The 18385-nt window shown below is 47.0% G+C and overlaps 2 protein-coding genes across 5 annotated transcripts in view; one reads left to right on the top strand and one right to left on the bottom strand.

Moving 5' to 3' along the window:
- Nucleotides 1–18385, bottom strand: part of CDK5RAP1 (CDK5 regulatory subunit associated protein 1) — a 233106-nt gene that overhangs the window by 53384 nt on the left and 161337 nt on the right. The window lies entirely within an intron of this gene.
- On the top strand, nucleotides 8915–17567 carry BPIFA3 (BPI fold containing family A member 3). Its single transcript, XM_047852465.1, has 7 exons — nucleotides 8915–9240; nucleotides 12153–12303; nucleotides 14149–14256; nucleotides 14891–15040; nucleotides 16284–16368; nucleotides 16785–16848; nucleotides 17349–17567. Exons 1-7 carry the CDS (start codon nucleotides 9126–9128, stop codon nucleotides 17381–17383), a joined length of 708 nt encoding a protein of 235 aa, XP_047708421.1. The 5' UTR covers nucleotides 8915–9125; the 3' UTR covers nucleotides 17384–17567.

The following is an 18385-nucleotide window of genomic DNA, read 5'->3' as shown; positions in this document are numbered from 1 at the left end:
AGGGCATGCTTATTGTAATGGGTAGCAAGGATGAATTGGTAATCAGAGTATTTGGCAATTGCTAATTGATCACAGTTTTCCTAGAAAGGAAATCGTTCACCTGCTAAATGTTAATTAAGAGGATCTCCCGGTTTGGAATCCAGAAACTTGACTTGGGTTGCCAAAATTGAAAGTCAGAGCCTTTCACCCAATTTGCAGTTAAAAGCCAGTTCAGAATCAAGAACCCCTTGATTGAAAGGGAGGCAAGGGATCCTGGAATATTGCCACAGCATATGCTATAAATCTTCCTTCAAGTATTTCCCAAACTGGCCTGTTGACATTTAGTAGAATCATAGTGCACTGTGTAAAAATACCCGGAACTTTTGGGGATATGAGATACTGGATCTCTGAATTTATGCTATTTTCCAGGAACCCAAAATACCTTTATGGTCCAGCAAATCAGGTTTGTGTTTGTCAAATGATAAGTGGAGTTTTGGCATAAGTTTGATTCAGAATGGCCTGATAATTACACAGACCCAGTCTGTGATTATTTCTCCAATTCTTTAATGTCTAATTGGAATAGAAATAATTCGCAACTGGCAGAATCCCCACTTGGCTCTGTGATCCATGGAGGGAGAGCTTTCGGGAGAGGAAAGGCCAAGTGGAAACTCCTGGAGCTTTCTCTTGTAACAGGATAATAAACCAAAGCAATACTACACCACTGGGGAACTGGAGAGACAGAGACCATCGTTTTAGTTTGAGAGTCAAAAAGATGCTGATACTTGTATCAGTCAGGATTAATGCAGAGAGAGAGAGACAAAGAGAGGGATGAGAAGGAATCAACTTACATGAATATGGGGGTTGACTAAGCCAGACCAAAATCCATAGGTCAAGCTATCAGGAAGGGAAAATCAAGCACTGAAGCTGCTGTCCACAGGAAATATTCCTTCTTTTTCCCTTCCTCCTCCTCCTCCTCCTCCCTCTTCTCTCTCTCTCTCTCTCTCCCCCTTTCTCCTTCTCTGCCCTCAGCATTGCTTTTAAGTCCTCTCAACTAACTGAATTAATCCTACCTGCATTATCTAGGATACTCTCCCTTACATTAAGTCATTTCATTATGGACTGAAAACTCCCTTCAGAGAAACACCTAGGTTAGCATCTGATTAAATAACTGGAGACTGTAGCCTAACCAATTGGACACACTAGAAAAAAAAAAAAAACTCACAATACTTATCCCATCCTCATTTAACAAGACTGTTCACTGTCTTTAAAGTCAATCCAGCCTCTGACACCTGGGATTCACTATTGCCCTTGGAAACATTTTTCCTTCTATTCCAAGATGTAGGGGCCATCAGAATTGGCTTGCCTTACCTGGCAGGGCTATCAGCACACCTTCATAGTTTTTCTCAGTGCTATTCAGCAATCCTGCTCTCTACCATAATATAGTTTACAAAAATCTTGGTCATATTGACATCACAGAGCATCACATATGCCCAATACATTATTAACATTATGCTGACAAACTTGAGGAGTAGGAATTAGCAAGAATTTAAAGGCATCAGTAAAATACACACAAGCAAGAAGATGAGATGCAATCTCATAAAAGCCCACATTCCCACCACTTTGATGAAGTTTCTGCAAGTACAATGGTTTGGAGCATGCCAGGATATCCCTTCCAAGATTAAAAATAAATTGTTGTGCCATGGCAATGCTTATTCTTACAAAACAACACAAAGTTTCACTGGCCATTTTAATTTTTTTTAAACTTTTAAGGAAATATATACCACAATTAAAAGTATTATTCTGATGCATTTACTGAGTAACTCTTAAGGGACCAGTTTGAGTAGGAATCAGAGCAAGAAAAGGCTTTCCAGCAAGCAGTGCAACTTCTCTACCATTTTGTCCTTATGACCTAGGCAGAACCAATTATACTTTCAAAGTATCTATGGCAAGTGAGGATGTTTCTGGATGTACTGGCAGCTCTAATAGGAGAAACACAGCACAGATCTCTAGGGCTTTGGATAAATGCCCTATCCTAGTCTGCAGATAACTGCTTTAACTTTGAAAAATAGCTCCTGTCTTGCTACTGAGTCCTGGTAGAGATGAATACCTTAGCATGGGATGTCAAATAACCATGCAATCTTAGATATCCTTCATTGACTACATGAAATCTGATCTATCAAGTTTGTAATATGATGTATTACATTGATTGTCAAATGCTAAACCAACCTTGATTTCTTGAGATAAAGCCCCACATAGTCATGATGTATTACCCTTTCTATACATTTAAATCTGTTGGGGCGCCTGGGTGGCGCAGTCGGTTAAGCGTCCGACTTCAGCCAGGTCACGATCTTGCGGTCCGTGAGTTCGAGCCCCGCATCGGGCTCTGAGCTGACAACTCAGAGCCTGGAGCCTGCTTCCGATTCTATGTCTCCCTCTCTCTCTGCCCCTCCCCCGTTCATGCTCTGTCTCTCTCTGTCTCAAAAATAAATAAATGTTAATTAAAAAAAATAAAAAATTAAATCTGTTGAAGTCACTAATATGTTATTGAGGATTTCTGTCTCTATGTCATAACAAATGTTGGTCTGTAGTATTGATCTTAGTCTGTGTTTGGTATTAGGGTAAGGCTGCCTTCATAGAAGGACTTAATAAGTACGCCCTCCTCTTCAATTTTCTGGAATAGCTGGGTATAATGTGGTGTTTGGTATGGAGCAATCTCGGCCTAGAGTTTCTGTGTCCTAAGGTTTTTATCCACAAATTCAATATCTTTAATAGATACAGGCTTCTCAGGTTATTTATTTCTTCTTCTTCTTTTTTTTTCTTTTTTTTTAACTTGTTTTATTTTTTCATTTTTTAAAATTTCCATCCAAATTAGTTAGCATATAGTGCAACAATGATTTCAGGAGTAGATTCCTTAGTGCCCCTTACCCATTTAGCCCATCCCCCCTCCCACAACCCGTCCAGTAACCCTCAGTTTGTTCTCCAGATTTATGAGTCTCTTCTGTTTTGTCCCCCTCCCTGTTTTTAATAATATTTTTGTTTCCCTTCCCTTATGTTCATCTGTTTGTCTCTTTAAGTCCTCATATGAGTGAAGTCATATGATATTTGTCTTTCTCTGACTAATTCCGCTTAGCAGCATACCCTCTAGTTCCATCCACATAGATGCAAATGGCAAGATTTCATTCTTTTTGGTTACCGAGTAATACTCCATTGAAAGATATGCCACATCTTCTTTATCTATTCATCCATCGATGGACATTTGGGCTCTTTCCATACTTTGGCTATTGTTGATAGTGCTGCTATAAACATGGGGGTGCATGTGTCCCTTTGAAACAGCACACCTGTATCCCTTGGATAAATGCCTAGTAGTGAAATTTCTGGGTCATAGAGTAGTTCTATTTTTAGTTTTTTGAGAAATTCCACACTGTTTTCCAGAGTGGCTACACCAGCTTGCATTCCCATATTTATTTCTTCTTGAGAAGCTTTAGTAGTTTGTGCTTTTCCAAGTTCAGTTTTCCTGAATGAACCCAAATATATATATACTTATATATGTGTGTGTGTGTGTACATATATATGTATGTGTATATATGTATACATATATATGTGTGTGTATGTATAAACCTAAAACCTCTTATAAACCCTCTAGAGTGTATTTATTTAAAAAAAAAAAAAGTTCCTAGAAGCAGCAAGAAAAATAATTCAACTGATCTTGGCTCAGAGGTTTCATTCAACACAAGGAGCTCGGTGTGGTGAGTGTGTGGTGAATGGAGGAAAAAAGGAAAAACAAACAGACAAAAATGAAAACACACAGTGCAGAGATGTATAAAGTAAACAGGATTGGCCTTCCATCACAACTGGTCCAAAGAGACCCCAGACCCCAGTCAGCTGGTTCAGCAGGACTGCAGGAAAGCCCTAGGAAATATATGCCTCCCTCTTTTCCAATTTCCTTTGCTGTTCTCACAATTCACATCTCCAAATATTGTAGTATCAATTGAGATAAAGTTATTCATAATATTTCCTTTTAATACATGTAAAGTCTGGAATGCTGTCATTCTTCTCATTCCTGATGCTGGTCATTTGCATCTTCTCTCTCTTTTTCTGAATCTACCTGATTAGAGTTTTATCAATTGTATTAATCTTCTGGAAGAAACAGCTTCTGATTTCACTGATTTTCTCTAATGTTTTTTTTTTATTTCATTAATTTCCATTCTAACCTTTATCACTTCCTTGCTTCTGCTTGCTTTGTTTTTAGTTGACTCCTTCTGATCAAATTTCTTACAATGGATACTGAGGTTGGATGTGCACTTTAAGAAGGACTCAAGCCCATTTCCTCCTCCCCACTGGCTGACATTTAAGGCAGGCGTGCCTCTGAATAGCTGGTCACTGTGAATGGCCTGCCTCCCTCCTTTCCTCCTGAGAACATCTCCACTGGGTAGGACCCCAGGCTTCACGGGGCCAGTTCCTGCCCCCTACTGGTTCAGAGCCTTCATGGTTTTGGTGAGACCTGCAGTCTTCACTCCCCCTGGTAGGTCAACTCCAGCTCACTGGCAATCTTTGGCAGTTGCCATGTGTGTCCCAGGGAGTCGTCTGTGGCCTCTGTAGAATGCCAGAGGAAATGCCACTGGACAAGACAGGCTCACCAGGGCCCAGGCTGAAGGGCAAGGGCTGTGGGCGAATTTATCAGAGACGAGACAGAGCCTACAGAGCCAGACAGCCTGGCTTTGAGTCCTGGCTCCACACTCACCAGTGCGTGTCCCCGGGCAAGTGAGCTCATCTCTCTGTGCCTCAGGCTCTGCATCTGGGAGGTGGGGCAATAACAACACAGCCCTCCAGGGCTATTGGATTCATGAGATTAAGCTACCAAAAGCCTAGAGCAGAGCCTGGCGCAGGGTAGGGGCAAAATAGGAGTCTGCTGCTGTTCCTCCTGCCTCTCCTTGCAATGCCTGTGAGGGCCGTGGGATCGTGTTGGGGAGCAGAGTGGGGTGTGGCAGGGGGAGGCCCAGGAGGAATGAGCGACAGCTCCTCTGACCTCCCTTCTGTGGGTCTGGTTGCCTCGCTCCTGCCCCAGCCCCACCTGCCCTGGCTGGTGACTTCAGGGATCTGACTCAACTTCTCTGTGCCTCTGCAAAGGGGGGCCAATCACAACAGTACCTACCTCAGAGGGCTGTGCGGGGGATTAAAGAAGCAATTAAAGGAAAGCACTTCGACTGCCCCTTGAGCACAGTCAGCTCTCAGCAAATGGCATCATCATTCTTATTTCAGCTCAGTGGTTCTCAGGCACCATGTACAGCAGAATCTCCCAGAAGCTTATTCCCAGGTCCCACCTCCAAAGGCTGACTCAGTTGCTCAGGGGTGGCCCAGGAATCTGCATTTTTACAAGTCCCATTTGTCCTCTCAAAAGCACTGCAATGCACCAGAAACGCCAGCTTTTCCACCTTCCCTACTTCGCGCCACTCCAGAACCCTGAAGAGACATCCTCATCATCCTTTTTCAATCCCGATGTTCCATTCAGATGGCACCACACTCCCTGCCTACCTTCCACACCCTTTTCAAGTAAATTTGTCTTTGGGTTAAAGTTCCAGTCATAGACTTCTATGAATGTTAAAAATATATATTTCTACAAAAAGTGGAATAAATGAATGCTTACATGAATAGTGAATTCCATTCCACAGAAGAGTGATTCCCAAAAAATAAACCAAACCAGTCCACCCTGCTTCGTTAGGTACAGGAAACTTCCACCATTCTGCTTCCACCCATTCTACTGCCCCCTGGAGTTTCAGGAATTCTGCCTTTGGCTGGGGACCTGGAGCTGCCTTTGAGCCCAGAGAGCAGCTGTGGGAGGAGTCTGGTGTTGGCAGGGAGGGGGATGTCTTTACCCAGCTATAGGAGGGCGCTCACGTGCAAAAGCCTGCTTGGCCCTTGGTTCAGCCAGGGGAAACTCCTGCCTCCTTGTCATGCTGGACACCCCCTCCCTAGAGCCATGGACGTGAGCCTGGGCACCTGGGCACCAATTTCTAAGCCAGTAGACCCAGCCACACCCATTTTCCTTTGTTCCTCCAATCTGCTGAGCCCTTTCCCATCTCAGGCCCTTTGACCTTACAGTACTATCTGCCAAATGTGTCGTTCCTCCATCTACACCCAATGCAGGCTCTGTCTCCTCCTGGACTCAGCTCAAATGTCACCTTCTTGAGAGACCTTCCCTACTCATTGCTCAAAGTGGCCTCCCTCCTATTCTCAATCTCACCCAAATTTCCCCCCTTGGTATACAACTTGTCATTATTCCATGTATTGTTTATTTTGTCTTATTCTGATTCTCTCCCTAGACTATAAGTCTCTAGAGAAGCTGTGTGTCTGTTATTGCCTAGAGCCAAGCACAGTGCCTGGCACATTGTAGGCCCACAGGAAGTAATGGTTGACTGAATAAATAAATTTTATCCAAGTCAAACTCCTTGAAAGCCAGTTACCAGGAGAGCAGGGGTTTTAACTTGTATCAATGGTCACGGCTTAAGAGGGTGATGGAAATCCTGCTACTATCAGCAACATTTTTAAACCAGTTTTTACATTATTTTTTCTGGACAAACCAAAGTTGTCATCACATTTTGAAAATGCCCCCCAAAAAGGTAAAGAAGCTTGTTCTAAAGCAAGTGATTTGAAATAGTAAAGGAAAGGGCTACTAGATGAGGTTTGGGGCAGCCAGCAGCTCCACCTTCCAAAGGAAACCTCTTACTCCTCTGGGCAGGGACAGAGAGCCAGAGAGCCTGCCGGGTGGCAGCTCGTCCTGGTCCCAGCCCAGAGCTCTGTAGGCCTCTGGGTTTCTCTATGTCCCCAACCCCTCACGTGTGGAATGAGATCACACATGGAGCAGGCTTAGCACAGTGAATGAGGCCCACCAAATAAACGTCAGCGGCGCCATCCCTAGAGGTAGCTGCCTGGGGCAGGAAGGCAGGCCGTGGGGGAAGAGGAAACACGACACCAGCTAACTTGTAGGCTTTCCCTTAAATTCCACTCTGTCCCCTCAGGGAGGTCGTTTTTCTGATAACCCCCCCTCCCCACTTGTCTGGTGTCCCCACCCCCCACACCCCGCCAGGTATGGGAGCACCATGAGGACAAGGAAATCCAGGGCTCGTCCCAGAACGGTGCCTTTCTGCTCCCTCCTCATGCACCAGGCTTGGAAAGTCTACATCCTTCACCTGCTCATTTCTTTAGACTCAGTGGCCCTGAGCACCACATCCTGCAATGGGGCAGGACTGACAGCCCTCCCCACTCCCAAGTTCAGACCTTCAAAGAGCCAAGGACAACAGGTTTGTTCCTCCCAATGGTGCCCACTCTTCTCCAATTTTCTTGACAAAAAAATAACAAAATCCCAACTGGTTACACAAGATCAGGAAGACTGGAAAAGTACATTTTGAGGTAACTGATATTCTACAAACATCCCCAAGGGGAGCGTGAGCCCTGCAAGAGGACATCAATTCCGGAAAGCCATCACCCTGAACGAATGCTTTAGTTATGATCTCTTACAAAACTGGATGTGAAGTGCCCAAGGATGGCCCCAGGGCTTCATGAGATTTGCAAAGGACCCTGAACATTCTCGGGGGGGGGGGGAGGTTGCGGAGCACAGGAAGTCAAGAGTACCTTTGTCTTGGGATTTCACAGCAGCTGAATTGTGGGACCCAGACCATGCCCCCCCCCCCCAGGCCTGTGTGGCTGCCAGGAGTGGGAGCAGATGAGGGACAGAGTGTTAAGAGGTAAGGTCAGAGAGAACAAACACCAGGGGACCCTGCAGGACCTGGGAGGCATTGCATGGAGTTTGACATTTGCTCTGTGAGCAGTGGGAAGCTTTAGAAGTTTTGAGCAGAGAAGGGCTGTGATCTGATTAATGTCTTGAAATGGTTAGGCAGGCTGCTGTGTACAAAACAGATTGTGGGTGGGCAAGGAAAAAAGCCACGAATTCAGGTAGGGATCCCCATGCGATAATCCAGGCCAATGTAATGGTGGCTGAGAAGGAGTTATTAGATATGGTCAGATTCTGGAAGTGTTGACAGGACAGATGGATAGTGGGTCATGAGGAAAGATTAGTTAAGAGGGACTCCAAGGGCTGGGGCCAGAGCAACTGGATGGATTATGGTGCCATTTCTTGAGATGTTGAGGACAGGAGGATTTGTGCTGAATTCTCTCTGACTCCCAACTTCAGAACAATGAAATAAGAGAGAGGCTCTCTGTCCCTCTCCTATAAATCTTATCCATAAACCATCCATCCATCCAGCCAGCCAGCCAGCCATCCATCCATCCAATCATTCATTCATTCTTATCATTTAACAAACATTAGTAACTACCATGCGGTAAACATGGTAGGCATTGGACTCACACCCTGCCTTTATAACTTGGTAGGGGGTTTAAAGATCAGCCATTCTCACTCATTCATGTATTTAGTCATTCAGTCACTCAACAAACATTCGTTAACCCTCAATTCCTAGCAAGCAAGCATCATGGTAGGCATTGTAAATGATCTTGCCCTTGAGAAAGTTCTAGTCCAGGGGAGCCTGGGTGGTTCAGTTGGTTAAGCATCTGACTCTTGATTTCAGCGCAGGTCATTATCTCACAGTTCATGGGATCAAGCCCCATCTCTGGCTCTGCACTGACAGTGCCGAGCCTGCTTAGGACTCTCTCTCTCTGCTCCTCCCCCACTCATGCTCTCTCTCTCTCTCTCTCTCTCTCTCAAAATTAATAAATAAACACTAAAATAAGTCCTAGTCCAATTGGAGAGCCTGAAATTAGTCATCCTCAGTCACTCATTTATTCATTCACTTACTGTAGAATCCCCAAGATCCAGCCTGCACAGGGTCTGGGAGACAACTCCTGCTGGATGACCCAACAGTGGGCTCTCCTGGGCGTATCCAAGCAACAAGGTCCCCCTCTGGATCTCTGGCCCTCCCCACAGGGTTCCACCTTCTGCCCTCACCATGGGAGCAAATCCCAGTGGCAGCTGCCAGAGCCCATCACAACACCTCCCCACGGCATGCTCAGGGATAACTCTGGTGTCATCTTTCCACAGGAAACCATGAGTCCACTCATTCAGGCAGCCACCCCCACAGCCACCCATCTGGGTACCTTCTGACCCTTCTTGACACCCACAAGTCCCAGAACCTGAGATGTGCCCAATCTGGAGGCTCCTAGTTCTCCTCAGCTTGCTGTCTTTGCCCTCAGCACTGCACAAGCAGGGCCTGGCCAAAGCGCATGTGGACAGCAAACCAGCTCTGGCAAGAAGTAAGTTCAACCCATGCTCTGCCTACTGTCACAGGGTGGGTGGGGGAGGCGTCATCTGGGTCCCACCACTGACTTGCTGGGTGACCTCGGGTCAGTCATCCTCTTTTCTTCCTTTTTCTCTTAGACCTTTAAGTACAGAAAACTGAGGTTCAGTTGATCATATGCCAGTTCATAGCACATCATTGTTACTATGAAGGTCCTCTTGTGTTTTATTTTGTCATTTTCCCCTTTACCTCTTATTCTCACTCCCATCCCCTCTTCCTTGGCAGGCCCTGTGGTGTGTTTAATATTTGTTTACATATGCTCATGTCCTTATAAAACGTGCAGTGTTTTTATTTGCATAAATGGTACTGCCATGTAGATCTTGTTGTTCTTTATTGCTTTCACTGGATGCTGTACTGTTGACATCTGTTGCTTCAGGCTGGTACTTACAAGTCCATGAGATTCATCCACTTCACCATCAGGCGGCCATTTCCCTAGGGATGGACACTTGACTTGTCTCTAACTCCCCACTGTTTTAAACTACAGTGAGATGAACATCCTTGTTCATGTGCTCACGCATGTGTCCCTGTTAGGAGCTGTGGAAGAATTTCTCTGGGATATACCCATTTCTGGAATAAATATGATGTTTTTTATAATTTACCATAATGATATATTTATCCTGTACTATTTTTATAATGTAATAGAATGTATTATAATGTATCATACTAAAAATATACTTTATAATGTAATGTAATGTAGTTATAGAGAGCTAATGTACTACTAGCTATCTGATTTATTAGCTAATAATTTTACAGGATGTTAGCAAAGTTTTCATACATGAAAGTGTTGTGTAACTTTCTTTCCTGGTGCTTTTCTTGAAGGTAGGCAAGTTGTACTAGCCTCATAAAATGAATTTTGCATCTTCTTTTTCTGTTTTTTCACAATTATCTCTTTACAGAGTTAGGTAAAACTCTTCCCCAAAACCATCCAGATCAAAAACTTTTGGGGAATGAAATCTTCAACTACTATTTCTATTTCCTAATGGTTCTAGATAATCAGTATTTCCCATTTCCCTCATCACTACTTGGTATTTTATGGATTGCCACAAATGTATCCATTTCATTACATTAGGAAATATATACCACGTGTATTTGTGGGCCTAGGCATCGTCATGGTTACAATGGGTGCAGTTAGAATGGTATTTCATGGGGCTGCTTTTGAGATTTAAACAAAGGAAAGCACGTGCCAAGTGCTTTTTCAACTGTGAATATATTTATCACTATAACCACCTCTCCTATCAGAGTATTTAGCTGCACATAATAGAAAACCCAACTCAATATGGCCGAAACAATGAAAAAAAAGTCACAGAACCAAAAATCATAGGTAGGACAAGCTCCAGATATGATTCAGTCAGCAACTCAAAGGTGCCATTCAGAACCGGATTTTGTCCAATTTTTTCTTTTTTTTTTTTTTTTTTTAGCTCTGCTATCAGCATAGTTTCATCCTCAGGCCACTAGTTCCCAGTGTGGCAGGAAAATGGTGGCCAGTGGCCATCAGAGCTACAGCCTGCCTTGCTCCCTTCCAATAGGAGACAAGGAAAGAAACTTCCCCTCTAACATGAAACATAAGATCTTCTGTTTAGTCTGATTGATAGGGCCAACTTGGGTGATATGCCCACTTTAAACCTGAAAGAGTTACCAGGCAATGATGGTTCAGATAATCAAAGGCTTTAATCTGGATCAGGAATTGGAGAGAGAGCATGAATCTGAACAAGGTTCAGATGAGAATGATAGGATAGATGAATGGGAGGATGGATAGATGAATAGATGGGTGGATATTGGACAGATGGCTAGATGGAGGATGGACGGATGGATGGATGGATGGATATTGGACTGGTGACTACTAATGTGTACTGGTCACAAATTTCCAAGCGTTGCCATCATCATTAACCAAGAACTGATAAGAGTTCTAGGCGTACCTATACTATCACTCTATCTTTGAAACTATGTGGTCAATGTATGTCTCTCTTATTAGACAGAAAACTGGTTTGTGTCTTTATTATGTACCACAAGGCCTGATACCCAATAGATGCTCAATAATATTCTTGTTTGGATAAATTATCTCAATATTCCTTACAAGAATCCTGTGAGATGGGTATTATTACTGCCTCTGTTATACCAGTGAGGAAATCAGGACTCAGGAAGGTGACAGACCCAGGATTTGAACCCAGATCTATGACTCCAAACACACTTTCTCTTTGCAGGTGACAACAGAAACATGGGATACTGAAAGGGGGTCTGGGAGCTGGAGGGAGGAGAGTGAGGTGGAACCATGGTTTCTGCTGCTCTGCAGTGTGGGTTCTGACCACAAGGAGGGTCAAGCAAGTGAAATAAATGTGTCCTGTGTACCCTCTGAGGTTCATCAGAGCTGGGCCCAATCCTGGGCAGGAGGGTCTAGCGCTGATAGGCAGGACTGAAGCATGCCCATCACTTTTAAAATCCCCTTCCTTTTTGGAATTCATTATTTTCTGCTGGTAGCTCCACATAGTCCTGCAGCTTGTTCTGGACACAGTGTGGGAGAAATTACATTTATTCTCTTCTTATTTACCCACCTATTTTTCTCTTCAACCAACATTTGCTGTGATGTACATCCCGTACGTCAGGTTCTCTGTTCCAGATTCAGAGATAGAACACTGGGCGAACTTTCAACTACTATCATCTCGTCAGAGCAGCTATTACCTGTCAGACCCACTGCATGTGTGTCCCATCAACCCTGCAAAGCACAGGGTCCCAGATGAGGAGTATGGGTTTCAGTGTGGAGAGTGGAGTTGGAGGGTGACAAGCACCGATCACTCAGCAAGAAGTGGATGCCCCAGCCTGCAACGTAGGCCCCTTGACTTGCAGTGTCACTGGTCCCTTGTCCATTTCCAGTTATTGCCCAGGGCCTCATGAAGCACAACGCAGAGGGCCGAATCCAGAACATCCGCCTCATGGAAAGTCTGAATGCCTCGGGGCAGATGGCCCCAGGGATGGTGGGCTGGCTAATCAGCAGCATGAGCCTCCAGCAACAGCAAGAAAGCAGGTGAGGCCCTGAACCCCGCCCCTGGCCCTGGGACTCTAGTAAACTCTGGGTCAGAGGGCAGAACTGAGGGGATGAAAGCACAAGGCTGTGAAGAGGGAAAGAAGGAAGATTGGAAGGAAGGGATAAAAGGTCCAATACAAGGAACGGGGGGTGGGGAGGGGGGAGAGGGCACTACGAGGAACCACTGGGGAGGGAGCATAATTAAAGCAGGATAATGAAAGCAAAGTTTCAGGAATAAAAGCTTCTGCGTTTAAATCCTGGGGCTGCCACCAACCTTAGGGAAATTGTGGGACCACTCCAGCCTCATCTATAACGTGGGTACCCAGAGCACAGCCTGGACAAACATCTGGGGTGCCAAAGGAACCCAGGTCTAGAGTCAGACATTTGAACCCCACTCTACTGTTGACGGCTGTGTGACTCTTGGCAAGGTGTTTGAGGTCTCTGAGCTGCAGCCTTAAGCCCTCATCAGTGAAATGGGCATAATAACTGTCCCTGCCTCGGGAGCTGGGAGCCTTCTCTGCCCCACATAGTGGATGCAGAGGCAGCAGGCCCTCCGATTAACCCAGCAGAGCCGGCCTGGGCTGCTCACCTGCAGTTTCCCTCCTTCCTCTAGAGGGACGCGGCCTCCTCAGCCTCCCAGGCTCCCAGCCGCTCCACTGCGGTTCCAGCTGGCTGGGCCCCTGAGCCCCCGTCTCCCTGATTCAGTCCCTCACTCTCACCATTGTAAGGAGCCAGCAGGGTTTCCCCTGATGTGTGTCCACAACCACCTCCCTTCTTTTATTCCCTTCCTAGTTGTTACAAGAATTCATCGAGCACCTACCATGTACCAGGACCTGGGCTGGGGTGCTTGCAATATGGCCATAAACAAGACACATGGTCACTGCCTTTTTGGATCCTACATCCTAGTTAGTGAGATGAGGCACAAAAGGAAATAGCTAATTTCAGGGGGACGGACATGTTAGGAAGACAACTTCAGCAAGGTAAGGGGTGACAGTGAGGGGTTGATCAGGAAGACCTTGTTCAAGAGATAATCCTTAGGAAGAATGAAGAGAAGGAAGCAAGCGACATGAAGGATATGGCAGTAAGTGCAAAGGCCCTGAGGAAGGAAAGAGACCGGTGTGTCAGAAGAAGAGAAAAAGTCCTGTGTGGTGGGTGAGCAAGGCGGGGTTGGGGGGGGGGGGTGCGGGTAGAAGATGTGGCTGTGGAGGCAGGTGGGGCCAGACCCTGCAGGTCTTAGAGGCCATGGTATGGAGTTCGGGTTTTATTCCAAGAGCAGTGAGAAACCCAGGCAGAATGTTAAGTAACAGGGCTGCCTATCGGCTGCCGTGTGGAGAAGAGTTCATAGAGAGGCCCAGTTCATAGCAAGGAACTCAGAGAGAAACTAGAGCATCTCCAGGCAAGAAGTGATGGTGACCTGGACCAGAGGAAAGGGACAGAAGTAATGAGAAGTTGCCAGATCCCAGGTATATTTTGTAAGCAGAGCCAGTGTGATTCGCAGATGAGTTGAAGGTGAAGGTGAGAGATGGAGGGAAGGCAGAGGCGGCTCCCAGGCCTTGGGCCTGGGCACCTGGGCAGACAGCGGGGCGCTGTGCTGGGAGGCAGCTGCTGGGTCTGAGAACAGTCCCAGGATTTGGATCTGCAGTTGGCTGTGGGTCGTACACATTTGTTGTGTGGAACTGTTGAGGGCCCTCAGGGACAGCTCGCAGGCCAGGGCTCCTACAGGTGGCTCTTGCCCTCCAACCATCTTTAAAAGGATCTGACTCCAAAGCCCACTGTTTGTCAGCCTAAGGTCCTGATGTCCAGATTTCCTTACCCTTGAAGGGCCTCTGCTCTCTCCTTGTGTAGCGCCAACGTCACCAACATTCAGCTGGACTATGGTGGGATCCGGATGTCTTTCCACAAGGAGTGGTTCTCGGCCAACATCTCACTTGAATTTGACATTGACTTGAGACTGTGAGTCATACCTCAGCAGGGGCGGTGGGGCGCTGTTCCTCCCCAGCGGGAATCGGGGAGCTGGTGGGGGAAGGGTGGAATTTGGCAACCTAAGGAACCCAGATCTTTCTGACTCCAACCTGGTTCAAATCCTGGTTTCTGAACTCACTTGCTGTGTGACCTGGGGCAAGTCACCTCACACCTCTGAGCCTTGGTTTCTTCAGCTGAAATGTGGATGGCAATTCCTGGTCAGTGGAGGCAGGTCATTTGCTCATTTAAACCTATGTGAGTTCATGACACTGATTCGAAAGAAAAGAGAGAAACATTTTATTTCTATCATCACCCCTCCCTCTGTCTGTCAGACTATCCTTTAACATCAGCTGCCCCCAAGAAAAGGGAGGCCACAGCTAAACAGTAAAGGTTTTTTTTAATAAGACTAACTCTCAACTTCTGAATTTCCAAAGGCCCCTAAGCCAGTCGAGTTAAAGAATTTTCAGAAGCCACTCTGTCTGACAGCATTTTCTCCTTTGTCGCCGGCCACAGGAGTAGTTGTTGAAAAAGTTGTCGAAAGGGTCACTCTTCTCTTGGTGTTGGCTGTTCCACCTCCTCCTCCGTCCCTGGCCCTTTCTCTTCTCCTCCTCTCTCTTGTCCCCAGGTCCTTCAATAACAAGATCATAAAGATACACGTATGCATGAACCTCGTTATGGAGTTCTGTCTGGAGAAAGATGAATTTGGCCGGAGCGATCTGGTGATAGGCAGTTGCGGTGTGGAGCAAAGCAGCATCTACACAACAGTTCTAACTGAGTAAGGTCCCAGCTGCCCTCCCCAAGGCCGGGCCCCTTCCCAACCCCCCCTAGGTGCGACCACATGTCTCCAACACCTCCTGAGTGAGCCCAAAATAGATCTCACCATTTCCCTAGGATCGACTTCTCTTCCTGAGCCAGCATCCCGGTGATGGCGCGGCCACCCTCCAGGAGGGACCTTTCCTCTTTCCCCACACCCCGCAGCCCATCCTCCCTGGCTCCCATCAATGACCTTCTGGCAGCCCCTGCTTGCTCCCTCTCTCTCCATCCCTCAGCCACTGCTCCCGCTCATAGACCACTTCCTGGACCCCTGCAGGAGCCACTCTGACACTCCCTGACTCAGACCTCACCTCCTTCACTGCATTCTGCCCCTGCAGCAGAAATAACTTTCTAGCACAGAAATGTGCCCCTGCTCCAAACCCTCCAGGTGTTCTCCAAAGCCCTCTGAATGAAGAGCAGACCCCTAGATGTCAGTCAGGGCCCTCCTCGTGCTCTCGCCTGCCCCACTCTGCAGCCCTTTGCCCTCTCGTGTCAATGAAGGCCCCACCTCTCCATCAACATGCCATATATTTGCATACCACCCTGCCTTTGCACATGCTGATCCTTTCACCTGGAATGCCCTTCCCTTCTCTCAAGAACTCCTCCTCATCACTTATTCATTCAACAAATATTTACTGAGAACTTACTAGGTGTCAGACATGGCATACTTCATGTTAGCCATACAGTAGGGAACCAGACAGAGAAAAAAAAATAGAGCTATTTATATGGTGCATCTATTAATAGAGTGTATAATAGACCTATATATACTGGCTGACCAACTCTGTCAACCTCAGCAGACTCTGAGTCCCTTGAGGGCAATATGTGGGTGTGACTTCTCTCTGTAATTCCAGAATGCTGAAAGCAACCAGGTCGTCAGCGGGTGTTCATTCATTTATTCATCAGACATTCACTGAATGCCTAAATCATGCAAGGCATTCATGGCTAGGACAGTGCAGGGGAAGGACTGAACTCTGGTGCTCTCCTGACCTGGTTCTAATCCAGTCAGCACCTACTAGCTGTGTGACCTTGGGCAAGTCACATCACCTCTCTGTGTTGCCCCCTCAACTACTGCTAACAGTGATGCTTCTTGTAGAGGGCTGGCCGATGATTAAATGTCTGTGTAGGGTGTACTCAAGCAGTCAGTCCCAGCACTGGGACTGCAGAGATTTCTCTGTTCTGTTCTACACATCTACCTCTCTTTCCAGAGATATCTCACCAAAGATGAAACATTTTCTCCGCCACTTCAGGGAGAACCTGGTAAAAGTGACCCCGCACCTGGTAGAAAGTCAGGTAAGTTTGAGAAAAATATTTTCCCCTTGGGTATCTTTGAGTCTGAGGGTCAGGACGTATATATTGGCAATTCAGAAAAGAGTTTCAAATCTTGGGCTCCAGAACCTGAAAAATCTCAGTTTTGTCATCTGCTGGCTGTGTGTCCTTGGCAAGTGACTTAGCCTCCCCATACCTCAGTTTCCCCATCTGTAGCATGGGAACCATCACAGTCCGCATCTCATGGAGTCATCATGAGGATTCAGGCACACTTCTAAGTGCTGTGCCTGGCCTCTAGTTGGCGCTCAGCACAAGGGAGCTGCCCTTGCTGCCATGATTCCTTGTGGAAATCCAGTGGAGTCTAAGGCTCCAGCCACAGGCCCTCTAGCTTTCTTCTCCTAGCCCCCAGCCTGACCCTTGTCTCTATGCTGGTGGCCCAGGTGTGTCCTCTGATCAGCGAAATCCTCAGACAGTTGGACGTGAAACTGTTAAAAAGCCTCATGGGTGAGTGTCTGCGTCTGTCCAGGGAGGAGGACTCAGGGTGGGCAAGTAGAGAGGCGCCCAGGGGGGAGCTCCCAGGGAGGCCTGCTGGGGGGTGTCTGCATGTGCCCTGAGGACACTTAGAGGTGACCATATGATAATGACCGTTACGGTCTCCCGAGAGAGCTAGGACAGCAGAGGGCACCCCTACCAAGAAGACTGGGCCCTGCGAAGTCACCAGAATCTCCAGACCACCAGAAACTGTAACTCCTCCCAAGATCTCCACTCAGTCCTTCAGGGACCGCTGGCCCCACCCCAAACCTGAGACCACCCTCCATCTGTAGACAGACAGACACAGTCCCCGGGAAGCCAACAAGAAGCGCCTGACTACGTACCATTTGGAAAGAGTTTTAACGCAAATGCCTCAGGCACTGGCCCTTGCTCGGCTTGGATGGATGGGAGTCCCATTCGGGGGTTGAACAGGCAGTCACCCTGGCGACTGATCTTGTCTCTTCTCCTTACAGAACAGGCTGTTGCTCATAAATTCAACCAACTGTGAGTCCAGCCAAGCTTCCATGTGCCAGACTTGGAGTGTCCTCCAGCTACCTACTGATAATCAGGAGATTCCACATGTTGAGATCTTAAGCCTCCCTCAGAGTGGGGCTTCCACAGCCCCAAAATCCTTTACCACAGGCCCTGCAGAGTCCTGTCCTGTCCCTAATAAACTCTAGCTCTGAAGGGTACAGAGTTTCCCCGTCCTGGGTCCTGAGGTTAGAGTTCCACAAGTCCGACTTGATGAAGGTCCATCCTGAGACTAAATATGCCTGGGTTTGCTCATGAGCCCAGAAATAGCAGAGAAATCACTTTCTTTTCCTGTAATTTGCAGCCAAAAGCCCATCTGGAGATTTACTTATCAATGCAGGGAGGGCCCTGTTGAGATTTCCCATTCCATCACTCACTCGAGCCATATTTGTTGAGTGCCTCCTATGTGCCAAGCACTTTGCCAGGCTCCAACGGAGTGGAGAGAAAGGCTGACACAGTGGAAAATCATAAACGTTGGCACCGAACGGATCTGAGTTCGAATCCAATTCAGCCAAATGAGAAGTTCCACGTGGGTATGAACCATGTGCATCAGAGTGACGGATGCCCCCTTCCCCACTGGCCACCAGCGTAGGGCTGGCACAGAGTGTGAGCCCAGCAAATATATGTGGTTAAGTGGTGGATGAATCTGGTTTCAGGACCCACTCGCTGTGTTTGGGACAAGGCACTTTACCTTCAGGCCTCCCTCACCTGCAAAGTAGGGATAGAAGTCTTACAGGATGTGGGGCAACAGGAACCTGGGCACTGCCTGGTGGGAGGTAAATTGCACCACCTCGTTATAAACCCGGGTGGCGGTTGCTACAGAGCGCAACATAGACCCGCCCTGTGCCAGAAACACACGTGTGTGGACGCCACAAGACGTGCACGAGACTGCTTATAGCAGCAATGGTCATAATAGTCCCTGAGGAAAAGCCCTGAATGCCCATCAAAAGAGTGGGTAAATATCGTGGGATAGTCTCCC

This window comes from Prionailurus viverrinus, chromosome A3 (assembly GCF_022837055.1).
Source record: "Prionailurus viverrinus isolate Anna chromosome A3, UM_Priviv_1.0, whole genome shotgun sequence".
In the NCBI taxonomy this organism is placed as follows: domain Eukaryota; kingdom Metazoa; phylum Chordata; class Mammalia; order Carnivora; family Felidae; genus Prionailurus; species Prionailurus viverrinus.
The sequence above is the reverse complement of the archived record's forward strand: the minus strand, read 5'-3'. Positions and strand labels throughout refer to the sequence as shown.